This window comes from Vombatus ursinus, unplaced genomic scaffold (assembly GCF_900497805.2).
Source record: "Vombatus ursinus unplaced genomic scaffold, bare-nosed wombat genome assembly UNPS02014867.1, whole genome shotgun sequence".
In the NCBI taxonomy this organism is placed as follows: domain Eukaryota; kingdom Metazoa; phylum Chordata; class Mammalia; order Diprotodontia; family Vombatidae; genus Vombatus; species Vombatus ursinus.
Genome location: NW_020954645.1, coordinates 2183308 through 2199952, shown reverse-complemented (window position 1 = coordinate 2199952; position 16645 = coordinate 2183308). Strand labels below are relative to the sequence as shown.

General features: G+C 51.1%; 2 protein-coding genes across 8 annotated transcripts in view; both read right to left on the bottom strand.

Moving 5' to 3' along the window:
• Window positions 1-786: 786 nt before the first annotated feature.
• On the bottom strand, window positions 787-9545 carry LOC114028023 (death domain-containing membrane protein NRADD-like). 2 transcript variants are annotated; one of them, XM_027842203.1, is made up of 7 exons: window positions 9048-9545; window positions 6301-6433; window positions 5195-5488; window positions 2563-2634; window positions 2011-2179; window positions 1721-1863; window positions 787-1569 (listed from the first exon to the last, which is right to left on the bottom strand). In XM_027842203.1, the coding sequence occupies exons 1-7, from the start codon at window positions 9117-9119 to the stop codon at window positions 1247-1249; spliced, it is 1206 nt and encodes a 401-aa protein (XP_027698004.1). In that variant the 5' UTR covers window positions 9120-9545; the 3' UTR covers window positions 787-1246. The 2 variants fall into 2 exon arrangements, with proteins under 2 accessions (XP_027698004.1, XP_027698005.1); XM_027842204.1 differs by lacking the exon at window positions 2563-2634.
• Window positions 9546-12533: 2988 nt separating this feature from the next.
• The window catches only part of NBEAL2 (neurobeachin like 2), a 158319-nt gene continuing 154207 nt past the window's right edge, over window positions 12534-16645 (bottom strand). For all 6 annotated transcript variants that reach the window (XM_027842181.1, XM_027842176.1, XM_027842177.1 and 3 more), the window contains 2 exons: window positions 13453-13588; window positions 12534-13364 (listed from right to left, as the gene is read on the bottom strand). In XM_027842181.1, coding sequence (XP_027697982.1) covers window positions 13263-13364; window positions 13453-13588 — 238 coding nt within the window. In that variant the 3' untranslated portion in view covers window positions 12534-13262. The remainder of the gene's footprint in view (window positions 13365-13452; window positions 13589-16645) is intronic.

Sequence of the window (16645 nt, the reverse complement as noted above, 5' to 3'; positions counted from 1 at the left end):
TAACTATTTTAGTTTAATTGTTCTTTTGTAATCCTATATATTTTACTTTATGCTTTTTAAGAAGGGGTCCATAAGTTTCATCATGACACAAAACTAGGTAAGAATCCTTGGATAAGATTGGTCTCAAGTCTCTTCCAGCTGTTAACATTGTTTATTGTAAGAAGCCCTTCAAATGGCATCATGGAATAATAGAACTGGCTTCCCAAGCCTGCTCATGGGCTATGTGTGTCCGACTGAATTAGGTCCCAATCCCTTGATGCCTCTAGACTTTTCTAAATCTACTGTAAAGTAGTTGGTAATCTCCAGTGGTAGTTTTCTTACTAGGAGTTCTCACAGGCCTGAACAAAAATTAAAAGGTCTCTCCTGGTTCTGACATTAGATTCTGTGACTGATAAGTTGGGGGAGGGTAGGAGAATGGAGGGTAAGGAGAATGGTGCTGGTCAAGGAAAGTGGTCACAGAAGTCTTCTCTCAACATGTCCTGATCCCTTAGGGCTATTTTTAGCAACTCTCCAACATCACTTTCCCCACTTCCTCCTTCCACCCTCTCCTTTCTTTCCCATCCCAGAAGGGACCATCTCCAGTCATCCTGATCTATATCTTGCCACTGGACCCAGATGGCTCTGGAGGAGGTGAGGCTGGTGACCTTGCACAGCCCTCCCTCACTTAAATCCAATTCATTTGAGAGTCATGGCATCATTTTCCTGATGTCATGGTGCTCTTCAAGAATGAAGGACAAACAACAATAACGATGACGACCCATCCCAGAAAGTCCAGACAACTGAAAGGAGGTTAGACATGTTATCCTTTAATTTGTAAACATAAATGGTGGGACCAAATATCGGTGTAGAGGTAGGGGTTCAGAGGCCCTCTCCCCCTAAGCCTAATTCCTACTTCAAAGAAATGGAAACTTCCCATCCTGGCAGGAAGGTCAAGAGGGCCTTCCATTACTTCATCCAGCCCCTAGTTCTCAAGGGACTTCACTGTGGGGCAATAAAATGGGGACCAAAGCCCATTCCTATCCATTGGACATTACGAACCACCTTCTGGGGCCAGGGAAAAAGGGCATGGGGGCCTCATAAGCCTTCCTCATAGGCAGAGCTATGATACTAGGAGCCTGGCTGGGTGAGAGGTATAGAGGGGATGAACCCTGAAGTCAAAGCAGCCAGCCATGTTTCCCTGAGAGAAGCAGGGTGATGGAGGAAGGGGGGGGGAAAGCCCCAGTTTGACAGAGCCAGGGCCCAAGATTCATACCATGGAATTACCCTCATCAGGACTCCACAGGGCCCTAGCCACATCTTCTCGGCCTATTGCTTTCAGTGATGTCTCCAAGACCTCAAGGGTGGCTCCTGCCCCGCCTTCAGTGGCCCAGTTGCATAGCAGAGTGTGAGCAGGTGCTGGGCCCTGGCCCATCACTTCCACAGCCTCAGCTTCATAGCCCAGTTGCTTTGCCAAGACCTGCCAGCCTGCTCTGGGTGGGCTGCCTGCCACCAGCAGCTGCTCCACCTCCTCTTGTTGCTTCCTGGGTAGTTGTTCATAGAGATGCCACTGACGGGGTTCCGTCTGGGCCCCTAATGAGGAAAGGGTAGCAGTAACGGTAACACAAGAGAAGAGACATGGGGAATGGGATTCAGTGATGAAAGAGGGTAGAGATGGGGGCTGGATGGTCAGTGGCAGAAGGAGGTTTGAGCTATAGGGAAACATGCACTGTGATGGTCTCACCTTTGCCCAAGCCATGGAGTTCATGGAGTCCTGTTGTGTCCAAGCAGACACTGCTGTCACTGTGTAGCTTCTCCCCCTCAGCGACACCCAGCTCCCCAATCCGAGCCTTTGCCAGCTGTTGTTTCTGTTTACAGGTTCTCCAGCTGTTGAGCAGGTAGTGAGAGCGTGAGCCTTGAAGTGCCAAGGGACACACCCTCTCTACCCACCAACCTCCAGATTCTCCCTATCCATTAAGTTTGGTGCTGGGCTTTGGGGAGGGGGTCCAAGAGAGACCTAGGCTCCCCACCTACCTTTTGAAAGCAACATAGGCTAGGAGTCCGACCACCACAGCTGCCAGTAGGGAGCAGTATATGGGGATGATCACACCAGAATCCCTGGGAGGCAAGGGGAAGGTGGAGGAGACATTGGAGTCTGTGCCCTTGGCTTCTGCGTCACGGATCAGGACATGCAGTTCCTCATCTGAGAAGGGGACAGAGGGACAAAGCAAGAGGTACGTGGGTAAGTTCAGACTACGGGGAGACTGAATGACGAGTGCCAGAGAAACAAGGGACAAAGGTATGGGGAACTTCCCTAGATGAAGCCTCAGAGAAATGGGTACAGGCCAGAGGTATAGGTGAAGTCAGTTATCAGGTGCAGGGTAACAGGAATGGAGGGATAGGAGAGAGGCTTAAGAATATAGCCAAGGGGGAACAGAATGATGGGGAGAGCGGCGGTGGACCAAGATACCGAAAATGGGTATGTGGAAGAGGAGGTCAGAGGGACGACAGAGAGAGATGAGACAAAGGGACAGAGAGGTGGGGACAGGATCCAATGACTGGATCCCATCATTCTTCCCCTCCTACCTGTGCTCCAAGGCCTACGAATATACTGGGCAACACATAGGTATTCAGATGCCCCAGAGGGGATCCCCAGTCCTAGAGACAAAATACTTTGTGTGGGGGAAAAGCTTCAGAGCCACATTGGCCAGGATCTTTTCTTTTCCCTGTGGCCTTCAGTACTCATCATGTGTCTCCCTTCCCTGACTGTCTCCTGGGGTTGCTTGGGATTTCTGGGCACTTTATGTCCCCCGTTCCGCCTGCCTCATCCATTCTAAGCTTCACTTTACCTCTCGCCCAACTCCCTAAACAGACTTGAGCCCCTCTTTCCTTTTCCATTTGATTCAGACTAGTTCTTGCCACACCCAAGCCCTCAGTTCCAGAATTCCAGGCCTGGATTCAGACCCAGGCTACATCTTCTGGGGCCTCTCCCTCATCTCTTCACCCTTGGCTATAACGGGGTACTCATGGGCATCCTAGGATTTAAAGCTGGAAGATTAGGAGATCACATAGTTCAACCACTCTGCCTTTTCAGCTACTCTGTACACAGCAGTATTCTAGACACTAGGGAGGAGAGAGGAGACACAGTTCCTTTCCCTGGGTGTTATGTGGTGGAAGATGGATTGGGGAAGAAGAGAGGTATCTAGTTCATAACCTGGATAGAGACAAACAAAGGCATATGAAATGAGATGATGTTGGGGAGAAAGTGGAGGAAGCATTAGGGGCCAAGATTCATTTCTCTTACCCTCGTCCCTCTGCCTCTCCACCCCTGTGTTTCATGATCTTCTCCTTGTTTGGGGAGGAAAGGGTGGAGAGTCAAAAAGATTAAATCCAGATGGAAGGAAGGATGTATGGAATGACAAAGGGTCACAGAAATGGGAGGCAAAGTCCTAGGAATCAGAAGGGCAGAAACAAAACCGCAGTTGGGTGAGAACCAAACAGGGATGGAATCAGAGGGATGGGGTTAGTGCATACAAAGGATTTGGAAGGAGATCAAAAGATAGGAGGCAGAGATTAAGCTCAAGTAGGAGGCTACACATGACCTTTCTCTAGGAGGAACTTGGTAAATGATTGTTAAATGGGGGACAAATATAGAGGGGCCAGAGAGATGATTAGGACAAGGGGATGGAGAATAGAGGTTAGAGATAACATGGGGCAGATAGGAGTGAGTGACAAGGTAGGGGGCATGAAGGGTCAAAAGGATGGGAACTTCAAAGAGGAACAGAGCAACAGACAAAGGGGCAGAGGAGGGGCAGGTGACAAAAGGACATTGGGTCAGAAGGATGGGGGACAGTTTTTGGAATAGAACGTCAGAGGAACCCTTTCTGCTACCATCTTGGTCATTGTCCTTCGGACAGTGTGGAACTGATACTCCACCTCTGATTTATCAGGGCAGAGTCAATTGTGACTATCATTTACCTAGTCCTGGACACTATGCTTCTCAATACAGTCTAAAACCCATTTAGTTTCATTGGCTGCTGTACTGCATTATTGACTGTGACTGACGTAAGGGCTAGGATCTCTCTCTTTCACTAAAAGAGCAGGCCTGGAAAGCTGGGGAACCTTGGAGAAACAGAAGGGAGAGAGCTAGAGAGAGAAGACTGGACAACCCTTTGAAAGGCACCAGAGAAGAGAATGGCTTGGCCTATCAGCAACGCACTCACGCCCAGTTTGCATACGTGGGACAGCTTGTTGATGTCTAATCACAATCCCTTGCATCTCCCTCTTGGTAAACTCCTCTCTGGCAGTGAAGGACATTACTTCCCCACCTAGGGGACAGCAGAAACCTGGAACCCTGGGGACTATAATCCTTCCTGGAAGGTCTTCATGGTCTGCTCGATATGGTCCCCTTTCCTACTGAAAGAAGGCCAGCACTTTCCTATCCATCGCAGGGTAGGACCTTGCACATAGTAGGCTTCTTAAGAAATGTTTATTTGCTTTTTTTGAACTCCGGCTATTTTTGCTACCACCCCCCTTCCCAAATATCTTCCTTGACATTAACTCTGTGATCCTGAGCATTTCCTCTCTCCACGCCTCAGTTTCCATCTCTGAAAACTAAGGGAGCTGGGTTAGGTGGTCTCTTAAGATTCCTTTCAGTTCTAATATTTTTTTATTCTCAGGGCACCTCTGTCACTGCATCATTTTTGTTTTTGGTTTTTTTTTTTTTGGTAAGGCAGTTGGGGTTAAGTGGCTTGCCCAGGGTCACACAGCTAGTAAGTGCCAAGTGTTTGGTCTGAGGCTGGATTTGAACTCAGGTCCTCCTGACTTCGGGGCTGGTGCTCTGTCCACTGCGCCACCTAGCTGCCCCTCACTGCATCATTTTAAGGTCCCTTCTAGCTTGGACAATCTGTTCCAAGGCTCCTTGCCAGCCCAGCTCTGATATTCTGTATTCTAAGGTCTCTTCTAGCTCAGGGAACCTTCCAGTCTTCATGTCATGATTCTGAGACCCTATGACTACATTCTTTCTCTCCCATTTTCCAAAATCCTCCCTATCCTTTAAGGCTCACGCACCACCATCTTTTGGAAAGCCTTTCCTTGAGTAATCCAATCCCCAGTGATTGCCTTTCTTCCACTCTTGAAGCCTTCGCTTTTTGCATCCCAAATTTTAGCCCTGTTTTTCTTGGGCATGAATGTGACCCCTCCCCTGCCCCAACCTCACCCATGCAAAGTGTGTCAAAGAGTCGAGTACAGGCCAGGACCACAACTTTGCTCTGATTGCAATGGGTACAGGGTTTGCAGGGCTCTTGGAAACTGCTCTCCTTTGAATAGGTGTCTGGAGGACAGGGCTGGCACACAGTGTCAGTGTCCTTCCCACAAGGAATCCTGGCTTCACTGCCTGGGGGGCAGGCCTTGCATGGCTGGCAGTGGTTGGTGCTGTTGAGAAAGTGTCCAATGGGGCAGCTGCAACATGGCTGGCAGGGCTCAGAAGTGCCTTCTGAGGACAAGGTCTCATCTGTGGGGGAAAGCGGGGAACAAAGTAAGACCTGGGAGTATCATGGCAATAAGCCTAGGCCAGGAAATCTGGGTTTGATACTAACTCACAGGCCATTAATTTCCCCTTTGGGACTGTTTCTTCCTAGGAGAGTGGGCTAGGGGATCTCTCAGACCCCTGCTAGCTCTAAAAATTCCACGACTACTTGGAAGAATCACTTCTCTTTGGGCCTAACTTTTCGTCCTCTGTAAAATAAAAGCTTTGGAAGGGATCATTTCTAGAAGCTTCCAGTTTTCCCACTCCATAATTTTAGTTTGCTTTCCTGCCATTCTCTCCACCTGTGATCTCGGGCCTTGGTTCCCACCATGTGTAGGCTAACTGACTTCACAAGGCGATCTGGCGTTGATCAGGAAACCTCAAGCATAATAATAATCATGAGACCTCCATCTCTGCAGCACTTCAAAGTTTACACAGTATTTTCCTCCCGACCCTGGGAAGTAGGTTGAGGCAATTAGAATTGTCCCCATTTTATACATGAGGAAACAGGCTCAGAAAGGTTGAGGCTTAACCAGCTAGTGTCAGAGATGGCATCTGAGCCCAGGTCTTCTGACTACAAAAGCCAATGTTCTTTCTACTACCTCCGAAGTGCTTTGGAAAAATGTAAAGTACTCTACAGGAAGACTGATTACAGTTATATGAAAAAATATATCCTCCTCTCCTTCCTTCCTTTCCCCATCCCTACCTCCCTGCCAGGCCTCCTCCCCAATCACCTCCCCCAACCCCAAGCTTGAGCACACATGCGCTCACACACAGAAACACACACACACACTTACGGGAAAGACATGGTTTACACTTCACATCAGCTTCTCCACAGGGCTCTGAGGTCCCCCAGTCTGGGGGGCAGGTGTTGCAGCACAGATCTCCCCAAGGGAAGAGCCCACTGGGACAGAACTGTCCAGCCCACACCTGGGAAACAGACTCAGTAAGGAGGAATACCAACAACTGGGGAGGAACTCACCCCCAAATTCCAGCTTCTCTGGCCACTCCCCACTCCCACAGGCCCCTGATTGGCTCCTCCTTCCTCTCCCCCAGGCTCAGCCCATGGAGCTGGAGGAGAGATGGGAGCTTGGCAGAACAGGGACCAGAACCTTAGGCGGGGGAGGGTGCTGAGAGAAGGACAGAGACACAGACGAGGAGAATGTTGTGGAGAACGTTGGGAAAGAAACACTGATGTGTAACAGCTGCAGTCAGGGGAAGGGAAGAAAGAGAAGGGGGCGGGGGCCTGAGGAGACTTCCGGTGTGACCCAGCAAGGGGGCCCTTCCAAAGACAGGCGGAGAGAGAACTAGGACAGCCTCCTTCAGCTGAAGACAGAGAGGGGGATGGGGAGACAGGCAAGATGGAAAAAGAGAGGAATGGGGAAGTGGGGGAGATGGAGGGATGAGAAGATGGGAGGAATGACAAAGGGAAGAGTGAAAGGGACAAAGAGAGACACTTAAAAATAGGGATAGGGACAAAAACAATACATAAATACTATCAGTGACCTTTGCTTGGACAGAGGATGAAAAAATGGGCTGGGCAGGGGGCATAGTTTGCATCTCCTGTTCACAATTTCCTTTCATCCCCAATAATTTCTTTCAGTTTCTGCAATCCAATTTCCTTTGTGTCTCTGGACACTAGGGATTATTTGCCTATATGAGGGGAGATGGGACCATGACTTTTCTGGAATAAATCATACTCTTTCCTCCTACCCTAACAAGGCCCTGAATAGATAGGAAACATCTTAGATGGGGTCTCATTCCTGGCACCTTCAGTAATCAGTGTAATCAGATGATACTGAGGCCCAGAGAGGTATGGTACCTTTCCCTGAATCACACAGCAGACTCTTTTGAGAGCTCAGAAGAGGGTCCTGCAATGAGACCCTGCTTCTAGGCATAAAATATCATTTCTTGGTTGGCAGGAATGCTCAATGCCAGAGATGCCACAAGTGTACACCCTCTTTCCCAAAGGAAATCTTAGGCCATCTGGACTGAAGGGGATGAAATAAATGGATGGCCTAGAGAGGAGGACCCTGCCAAATGGATTCAACAATGACCCTCCAACTGACAAATACCTTCCTGAACCCAGCCAGATAAATCCCTCCATCCCCCCCATTCCTTCTTCCCCTTTAGAGTTTCCTTTGAAAGTGGTATGGCTCAAGACCTAGTGACCCCATCTTGACCCTAAAATGCAGCCCTGTCTGGGATGCAGTTAGGTTTGTGGGTGGAGGGGTTGCAGGACCGAACCCAGCTCTGTTTCTAATTGTCTTAGTGACCTTAAGCAAGACAATCCCTTCTCTGGGCCTCAGGATCCTCAACTGTAAATTGAGGGAATTAGATGAGACCTAAGTTCCTTCTCAGTTCTAAATTCGGTTCCATTTTCTAAGGTCCCTAATGCTTTGTATTCTAGGCTCTAAGAGCCCATCTGGCTTTGTGCCTCAAGAATCCGGCTTCTCTGGGTGAGGCACTGTGGGGTAATCCCAAGGCACCGAGAGCTAGATTTCATAGCTAGCTCTGCTCCCTGCCTGGGAACTGGGGAAGGAAACTACCCCTCTTTGCATCTCAGATCCCTCATCTGTAAAATTATCTATAGGATCTCAAAGTGTCTTCCCAGCTCCATGTTCCTCAACCTGTTTGCATGCTTGTATGTGCATGGCTGTTTTCTGCCGGGCCTTCGGCAATGTCTCCCCTAGTATATGGCTCATTATTTCCATGAGGCCACACCCCTGCCTTGGGGGCTTTCATCCTTTGTGAATAGAAGGGGAAGGGAGAACTTGGGTGTACACACATTCCTGGGCCCTAGGCTTCCCCGCCCACCCAAACCTGGCTGAGGCTTGCATGGTAGATATGGTCAAAACCTCCAGATCCAGAAAGGAGGGGTAGCTGTGGGGAGGAGGGGGGGAGATGTTAGAGATTATGTTCATGACTGTTTCTTAAATTCACATGGGATCTACTTTCAAGCCATGAGACATGTTTTCTAGTTTTGCTACTAGCATTAACTTGATGTGTGAACTTGGCCAAGTTCCTTACCCTCAGTGGGCCTCAGTTTCCTTATCTTTAAAAGAGTATTGAACTAGTAACATCCCTAAGGACCCTCCCACTCCAATAGTCTATTACCAACTTTTCCATCGGCCTGCTTCAAGAGTCTGAAATGCACCTCTCCAAAATATCAAGGGCCAGCTCTCTCCCCCTCCCCACCAGGGTCAGACTCAGTGGACAAAAGCCTCCCTCCAGAATGAAGCCCCCCTTTCCAACAGTCCGCCCCGGAGTTCCCACCACTAGGCTCCCCTCCCACTGGGAAATGGAAGTACCTTCTCAGACTTCGTCTGAGTTGGTCGCTGCCTTGTCTGGACGCTGAGGGATGAACCGGGAAGGTTCTGGGAAGGGACATGAACGACTGCAACTCCCTTCCCATGGCTAAGTCAGAACTGCGGTCCGCCGTGCGACGAGGCTGTCTCCTCCCAGCCTCTCTCCCTCCCTCCCAGGTGTCTCTCCCGGGTTAGGACGGGCCATCCACCCGGGGGTGGGGCAGACAGAGGCTCACCTCGGACCGAAACAGCGACCTCAGGAGCAGCCACAGGAGCCAAGGGCGCGGCCGCCGCCTGTCCCCGGACATCTTCTTCGTCTCTGGCTCCCAGGTCCCTGGAGGGGACCTAGAGGAAGCTCAGTACTTGCCCAGCTACTGGCGCGGGCGCAGAATGGGCAGGGGGACTAGGCGAATGGGGCTGGCAAGCGCTAGAGAAGAAGCCGAAGGGAGGTCGGACAGGGAAGCGGGAGGGGAGCCTGAGCAAGAACTTGGAGAGGCCAGAGAGGGGGCAACGTGGGTTAAAAGAGCCCGGGGGTGAGGTGGGGCGAGAGCGGGGTTTGGGGGCCCGACGAGTCTGGTAGTGATCTTGGGGGGGTAAGCCGGAGCCCAAACGGAGCGGAGGCCGGAGGAACTGAAGGGGGGACTAGAAGGGGGGTAGGATAGCAAAGGACCACCTCCTCTCCCTCCGCGCCGCCGACTGGTTTTCCTGCTCCTCCTGCTCCTGCCTCCCCCTACCCGCTGCCGAAGCCTCCTCTCCCGCCCCCCAACCCCCACTTTCTGAACTGTCGGACCGCCCTCCCATCCTCGCTCTGTGGGGGCTGGGATTGCCTCCCGCCCCGCCCCGTCCCGTCCAGTCCCGTCCGGTGCGGCATCCAGGGAAAGGGGCCCGGGGAGAGGCGGGGTTAGGAGGTCCCGCGGGAGGGGGCACCAGGGCCCCCCCAGCCCCATCTTTGCTCAATTAGGGACCTGCTGGGGCAGGGCACGCGCGAGCACAAACAATAGAAGCGGACCGTCGGCCTGCTCCCGGGCCCCCGCACCATCCCTTGCACAGGCCACGCCAGCCACGCCGACAGCGGTCGGACCACTCATAGCACACACGCCGGGTCAGATGCTCCGCTCCCCGGCTCATTTCAAATTTCAAATCTTTGCAAAGCTCCGCGGTTCCATCAGGGTAGTAGGCGCTCCCCCTACCGAGGCGCATCCTCCCCCTCCTGCCTTACTTAGGAGGCGCCTTTGGGAAGTTGTTGCTTTAAAAGGAAAAAAAAAGAGAGAGCGAGAGAGACAGCAAGGCCAGGCTGCCTGTCTTCTGGTGAGCCGCAGCTTGTGGTCAGCCTCTGGAGCAGCCCGAGGACCCTGGCTCGGCTGTGTGAGTCCCTTTGACCCATTTCCCCAGCCGGGTAAAATGAGCTGCAGGATATCTGGAGTTGAACGAGATGAGAGCTCCCCTGCAGCCCTGGGATGGAGGAGCGGCCTTTCTGCGCTTGGGGAGCCAGACTGGTCCCCTGAAGGCAGTGCCGACGTGGGAGCAGCCGGGCCTCTACTTCAAACTGCTCTAACTTGGCAGTACCTGCCCTAGCTTGCCCTCCTCCCTCCACCTACAGCCTCCGAAGAAAGCAAAGCCGAAGCCTTTTTTGTAGACCCACCAGAGAAGCTGCCTGGCAGGGCTCCTGTACCAACGAGCCCCACGCACTTCCTGCCGCGATTATGGGCTGATCATCTTTTAGTCGGCCAGACTCAATTCGTTTTTAGGGTGGTATTGAAGGGGGTATATAGTAAGAGCAAAACAAAACATTCCCACACCCCCAAGGTCTGTGACACATGGTCGACCACAACTCATCTTATATGCTTGCCTTTAAAGCTGGCAAAGTGCTTTATTTGAGCCTTCCAACCACCCTGTGATGAGGGAAATGAAACTTAAGACTTACATGTCCAGTTACTAAGAAAGGCTGGAAACCTAGCTCGGTCCTCCTGGTTTCAAGTCTGACATTGTCCACAACCCCAGAACATAGCCTACACACACCTGCATTCACCATGATTGCCAAGCATACATGAACTTGGCAATACAAACATGAAGCAAAATATCGTCCCCAAAGTCTTTTGAAACACCCTGTATTCCTGGGATTCTCTACTCATTTCCTCCCTCAGCCCTCTGCTGGTATATCAGATAAAGAAAAAAAGGTTTGGTCCCTGACCCTGGGAGCTTCCCCACCATCCCGAGACAAGAAACACACTTAAACAGAGAAATGAGGCCAAAGGTGGATAAAGTGCCAAATGACTGGTTTGTCTCATCTCAGTCATTTCTTTGAAATCAAGAAAGAGACCTCACAAGTCATCTAAGGACATCCTTCTCGTTTTACTTAAGAAACAGGCCCAGAGAAGGAAGGGACCTGTGCAAGGTCACACAGGTCACTAAGTTGCAGTCACGATTTGAACCTAGGTTCTTGGTCTGCAGACTTGAGGCTCCAGTCCCATACCTGCTCTCACAAGGTCACAGATGGACATACACACACCTTTGAAAAGACCCATAGATTTTAGCTTCCTTTCCCAGTCAGCAGTTCACACAAGGGCCAGGGCCAATTTTCTAATTCTCTCCCCCCTGCCACACATCTTGGGTGAGAGGGAAGTGGTAGAGAGACAACAGGGAAGATGAGGACGCCTTTGACAGGGGAGCTGCAGGCCACCTCCGGAGAGGAGGGCCAGAGAGGGGCCGCGGGGCCTTTCATCTCAGAGGGGTGGCGAATCCAACACCCCCTTCACGGGGCGGAAGGGAGTGGAGGGACCATAAAATTTTTACTGGGGTGGGGGAGGCAGGAAAGGAGAAGAGAGGGGGTGGGGTGGGAGGAAGAGCTAATTCAGCCCCAGGGCTCTTCCTTTCAAGATCACGGAAGGTGCTCAAAAGCCACAGAGAAATTAGCCAGCCAGAAGAAGGGAGGGGCAGGGAAGGGGAGAGAGGAAGGCTGTAAAATGCCAATTTTAAGGGAATGGTAGAAGGGCTAGTTCAGTCCCATTACTGTAGAGTAAAAGGAATAGAGATCCAGGGAGAGGAAGAACATTTGCCCCAAGTTAGGCAGCTAGAGAAAGAATGAGGCAGGACTAGGGAGAACCGAGGCGTCTTTCCCCACTGCCTCAGGTTTTTCCACTCGGTCCTAGTCATACAGGAAGGACTCCTCCTTCACTCCTCAAACAACCATGGAGTCCTACCTGCGTTTGTGGGTCCCTTGGCAGGCAGATTGGGGGCATCAAAACGAAGAGGCCAAAGGGTCAGGTTCTGTGGTCAAAGGGGAGCATCCCCTGCTTCCCTTCCCTCACCCAAAGAATAGCGGGGCAACTGTGTGTCTGTATAGTGTGTAACTGTGGATGTATTTTTGTGTCACATATTACTGTGCCTTTGCAGGACATGGTGTGTACCACTACATTGACATTTGTTCCATGGTGTAACTGTCTTACATCATCGGTATGATTGCAATTGTATCACTGTGTGGACCTTCCAAACACACATACACACGCACACACACACACTGTCCAGCACAGTGTAAAAGTGTGCTGACCCATTGGAGGGGGAGTGTAAGTTTTGACTGTAGTACATTCTCTCTTCCCTGGGTTTCTATCCCCTACCCTTTCAACTGAGGTTGGACCAGTGTGCACGTGTGATGCCTCCCTTCGAAAAGCTCTCGATGCAGGGTTCAAAGTCTGGAGGGCAGAGAGACACCGAGACTGGGCAGCTACAAAAACAGGGCAAGTTTATTGTCGGGGGAAGGCCACTTACAGGGACAGGGTTAAGGCCACGGCACCGGGCACTGGCCCCTTTGTGCTTGGGGGTTTGGGAAGGAGAAGACAGGCTGTCAAGGACACCCCCCCACCCATCCCACCCCGGGCTGTGCAAAGTGCTGCCACGTGGACAGGACCCAGGGGCTAGTTCCCCAGGGGAGAGCAAGACACCCCTCACCTCCCCCTTCCTGACCCCCACCCACAAACAGACAAGCCTGGTTTCTCTGGTCCAGCCAGAAAGAGGCTGTGCTGCCTGGCCCCCATACCTGCTAGGGGGCAGGCCTTTCCTAGGGATACCGGCCCCCACCAATCCCTGAGCTGAGGGGCGGGCATGACACCTGCAAACAACAATCCCCATCCCCAATGCCTATTTATAGGCATGCCTGACCTCTCAGCCTGAGAAGGGGGCTGAGGAGAGGAGGGAGGTTTTTTCAGCTCCCTAGAAGGGGATGTCTCCAGTGACCAGACTGAGAGCCCCACCCATCCTCCTAGGCATCCCACCCACACCGAGGTGGGGATGGGGCACGGGGCCTGCCCACTCAGGGGGCCTAGGGCCAGTGCATTTATTTGTTCTCCCGCCCCATTCTAGAGGAGGAGGAGCGGCCCAGAGTGCGCTAAGAGCTGAGCTAGAGCGCCTGGACTTAGGGGGCTGGCACCACCAGGAGGGGTGGGACGGCCGGGCAATCACTTTGCCTCCGGTGGGTTATATTCCGTCTCTCCGGAAGACACCTGCGAGATCCGCCGGGTTGATCTCCACAGTCTCCGGGCAAACTGCCCTGAACGCACCTAGGGTGGGCAGAAGGGAAGAGTCATGCTCATGTTCCAGGCTTTCCCCCGCCCCACCCCCAGGTAACGTCGGGGGTCTTCCCCTCACCTCCGAGGGCTGTCCAGCTCCCACGACTATCAGCTTCCCGTCCTCCAGCCCCACTAGAATGTGGCTCCTCTCCTTGGTCACGGCCACGCTGTAGATGGGCACCTTCATGGACAGTAAGGGCACGGCTGGGACCAGACTACGGAGAGGGAAAAGAAAGGGCAAGGTGGAATCCAAGCCAGAAATAGGCAGGCGAAGGAAGGAGGGTGTGGATGGTTACGGCCTGAGCATTTTCAAAGCCTAGCAACGAGGCTAAACCTCACATTACCGTGGGGATTGCAATTTTATGACAACCCTGTGAGAGGGAGGTAGTCTGTTTATTTTATCACCCTAAATTTCCAGATGAGAAAACCAAGCAAATTGTCTATGAGTTGGAACCAGGCCTGGAGCTCAGAAAACAGCACAGCTAGGTGGTCCGGTGCATAAAGCTAACCCTGGAGTTAGGGAGAATTGAATTGGGATCCTGCCTCAGACACTAGCTAGCTGTCTGACCCTGGGCAAGTCACTTAACCTATCACTCAGCCTCAGCTTCCTCAGGTGTAAAACGGGGGATAACAATAAATAGGACATATTTCATAGGCTTGTTGGGAGGATCAAGTGAGATGACATGTAAGTGATTTGCAGATCTCAAAGAATTATATAAATGCTGGCTATTATAATTATCGCAGCACATGCCTTCCAGAGCTTGGATGGAAATGCTCACTGAATTCCTCTATATTTCTAAGGTCTCTGCCGCCTCCAACATACTCTAACACTGGGTGTATTGCAGGAAAACAGACAGAGCTGGAAGGAGACGCTAGAAAACAGGGCGTCCTTTCTATAGCTGGGAGATGTCAGCAGAGCTCCCTCTGGAAGCAGGAGCTGGGAGAACAGAAGGTGGGGGAGCATGGTCTAAAGGCAGGGTCACCCAGCCTGGGACCCCCTGGAAACTGGTCTGTGTCAAGATGCACAGACAGAATCTGGGCCTGGAGGTCAGATTAGAGACCTTAATGACCATTTCCAGGTCTGGGAATCTGACTTTCCTCCAAGGGTGAGAGTTGCTCACTTTAGCTAGTCGTGGGAGGCTCTGGGATAGTAATCGCCATAATGCCCACTTCTGTGGTGCTTTAGAAGTTACCAAGCACAATTACCCCGCGAGGCAGGAAGCCCAAGAACTAATCAGCCTTCTTTTTACAGAGGCTCAGAAAGGAGAAGGGATTTGGCCACAGTCATGTTCATTCGGCTCACAGTTGACCCTAAGACATCTGATTCCAGGTGCTGGGCGCTTTCCACTAAACCATGTTATGGATCCTCAGATAAAAATCTTTGATCCTTGTTTGACTGTTGGTGGTTTGTTTGTTTGTTTTTCTGGGGAGGGTGAGGGCATCTGTGATTTCATCTGGGCAGATAATTCCTTAGAATAGCAACAACTCTTTGGTAACCTGGAGCGTTGGCTGGGGCCACTGAGGTGAAGTGACTTCTCCAGGGTCACGAAGCCAGCATGTGTACCTTGTCTTTGAACTGGTTGGTGATTTACAATTGACTCCTCATCCCTTCACTCTGACAGTCCTCTCCTATCAGTACCCATGGCTACTGCTTATGCACCTGGTGTGCGGACCCTGGCTAGAGAGAACTGGATTGAGATAAAGGAGGCAGAGCCTATCTCTCAATGCCACAGGCCAAGAGGACACCTAGAAGTCCAGGATGAAGAAGCAGAAAGAACAGTATTCTTGGCATAAGAAGATCTGGCACCATGCCTACACCTTCCCTGAGCTGGGGTTTCCTAATGGATCAAATGGGGAGGGAGTGATCCTTCCTCTTCTCCTACTTCACATGGGTGTTTTGAATGGGTGTAAAGCCACCATGTGAATGTGGATAGGAACTGGGCCTGGGATTGTATCAGTACAGGGAACTCTCTTTACCAATGCAGGTCTGTGTACCTTCTCTGCACCGCAGGGTCTTCGAGAGTTACCCAAAGCAGAGGTATCATATCCAGGGTACACCCACAGACAGCATGCTGGCCCACAACACACCCAGTGCAGCCAAGCCAGATTAAAATGTAATTGGAAAATAGTTAACAAAATAAATGAAAACTAGTAACAAAGACAACATGGTTTTCTAAGTCAGTATACCACAAGGATCCATTTCTATTTGAGTTTGACACCACTGGCCCAAAGAACAGAGAAGTTGAGTTATTTCCCAGGGTCACAGGCCAGACTTGAACCCAGATTTTTCCAACCCCAAGTGCGGAGCTCTCTTTAATTCATTACCTCTCCAGGGAGAGGGACTAGAGCTAGAAGATAAAGGGACAAGGTGCTGGGGAGGAGATGATGTCCCGTCATGGGTGGTGGTAATACAGATTTGGGGAATCCATGGAACATCTGAAAACTCTCCTTATCCCAAGGCAGACCTGGGAATGAATCTGGAAGGGCAGGGATCTTGAGATAAGCAGTGGCCACAAGGACAGTCAAAAGATGTTATAGCAAGAAGAGACCTTTGGGATTATCTGGTACAACCTCCTCATTTTACAAAGGAGGAAACTGAGGCCAAGGTAGGGGAAGGGGCTTACCTAAAGCCATGCAGCCAGTAAGTGGATGAGCAGGGATCTGAACCCGGGTCTCTTGACTCCAAACCCAATGTTGTTTCTTAGGGCTGGGGTGCTAGGGCGGAGGCGATCAAGGGAAAATCGAAGTGGTGTAACAGAATGTGGCGCAAATTTATAGGCCAGGAGTCAGCTGCATGAGGCTGAATTGGTTGTGCCTGAAATGACTGGATTATAAAATCCTGCCTCTTGTAAGGGCTGCCCAGCAGGTGGGGATGTTTTCACAGAAAGGCCGGGCCAGATGCAGAGGGGGACAGCTAGGCCAAGGCGACTGCTGCCAAGCAGGAGGAGGCAATGAAGAAAGACAGCAAAGTCCACGATGCTGGGGAGAGGGCCTTACTTATCTCTGTACCTGCCCAGCACTCAGCCCAGGGTTCTACACACAGCAGGTGACGAATGAATGGATTATTCATAAATATTTTCACAAATATTATTATTGATAATACAATAAATGATAAATATATAAATAATAAATCTCCATGAATATTCATAAATAATTCATAAATTAATTTCAATTTAATTCAACAAAAGTTTAGTATATGCCTACTAAGTGACAAATACTGAACTGAGTGCTGGGGGTGTGTGTGTGTGTGTGTGTGTGTGTGTGTGTGTGTG

Coding starts and splice junctions, on each gene's coding strand:
- LOC114028023 (XM_027842203.1), bottom strand. CDS start 9,119: ATGTCCGGGGACAGGCGGCGGCCGCGCCCTTGGCTCCTGTGGCTGCTC. Junction 2,635..5,194: donor CTTTGACACACTTTGCATGG/GTGAGGTTGGGG, acceptor TTTTGTCTCTAG/GACTGGGGATCCCCTCTGGG. Junction 1,864..2,010: donor GCCTATGTTGCTTTCAAAAG/GTAGGTGGGGAG, acceptor CCTGCTCAACAG/CTGGAGAACCTGTAAACAGA.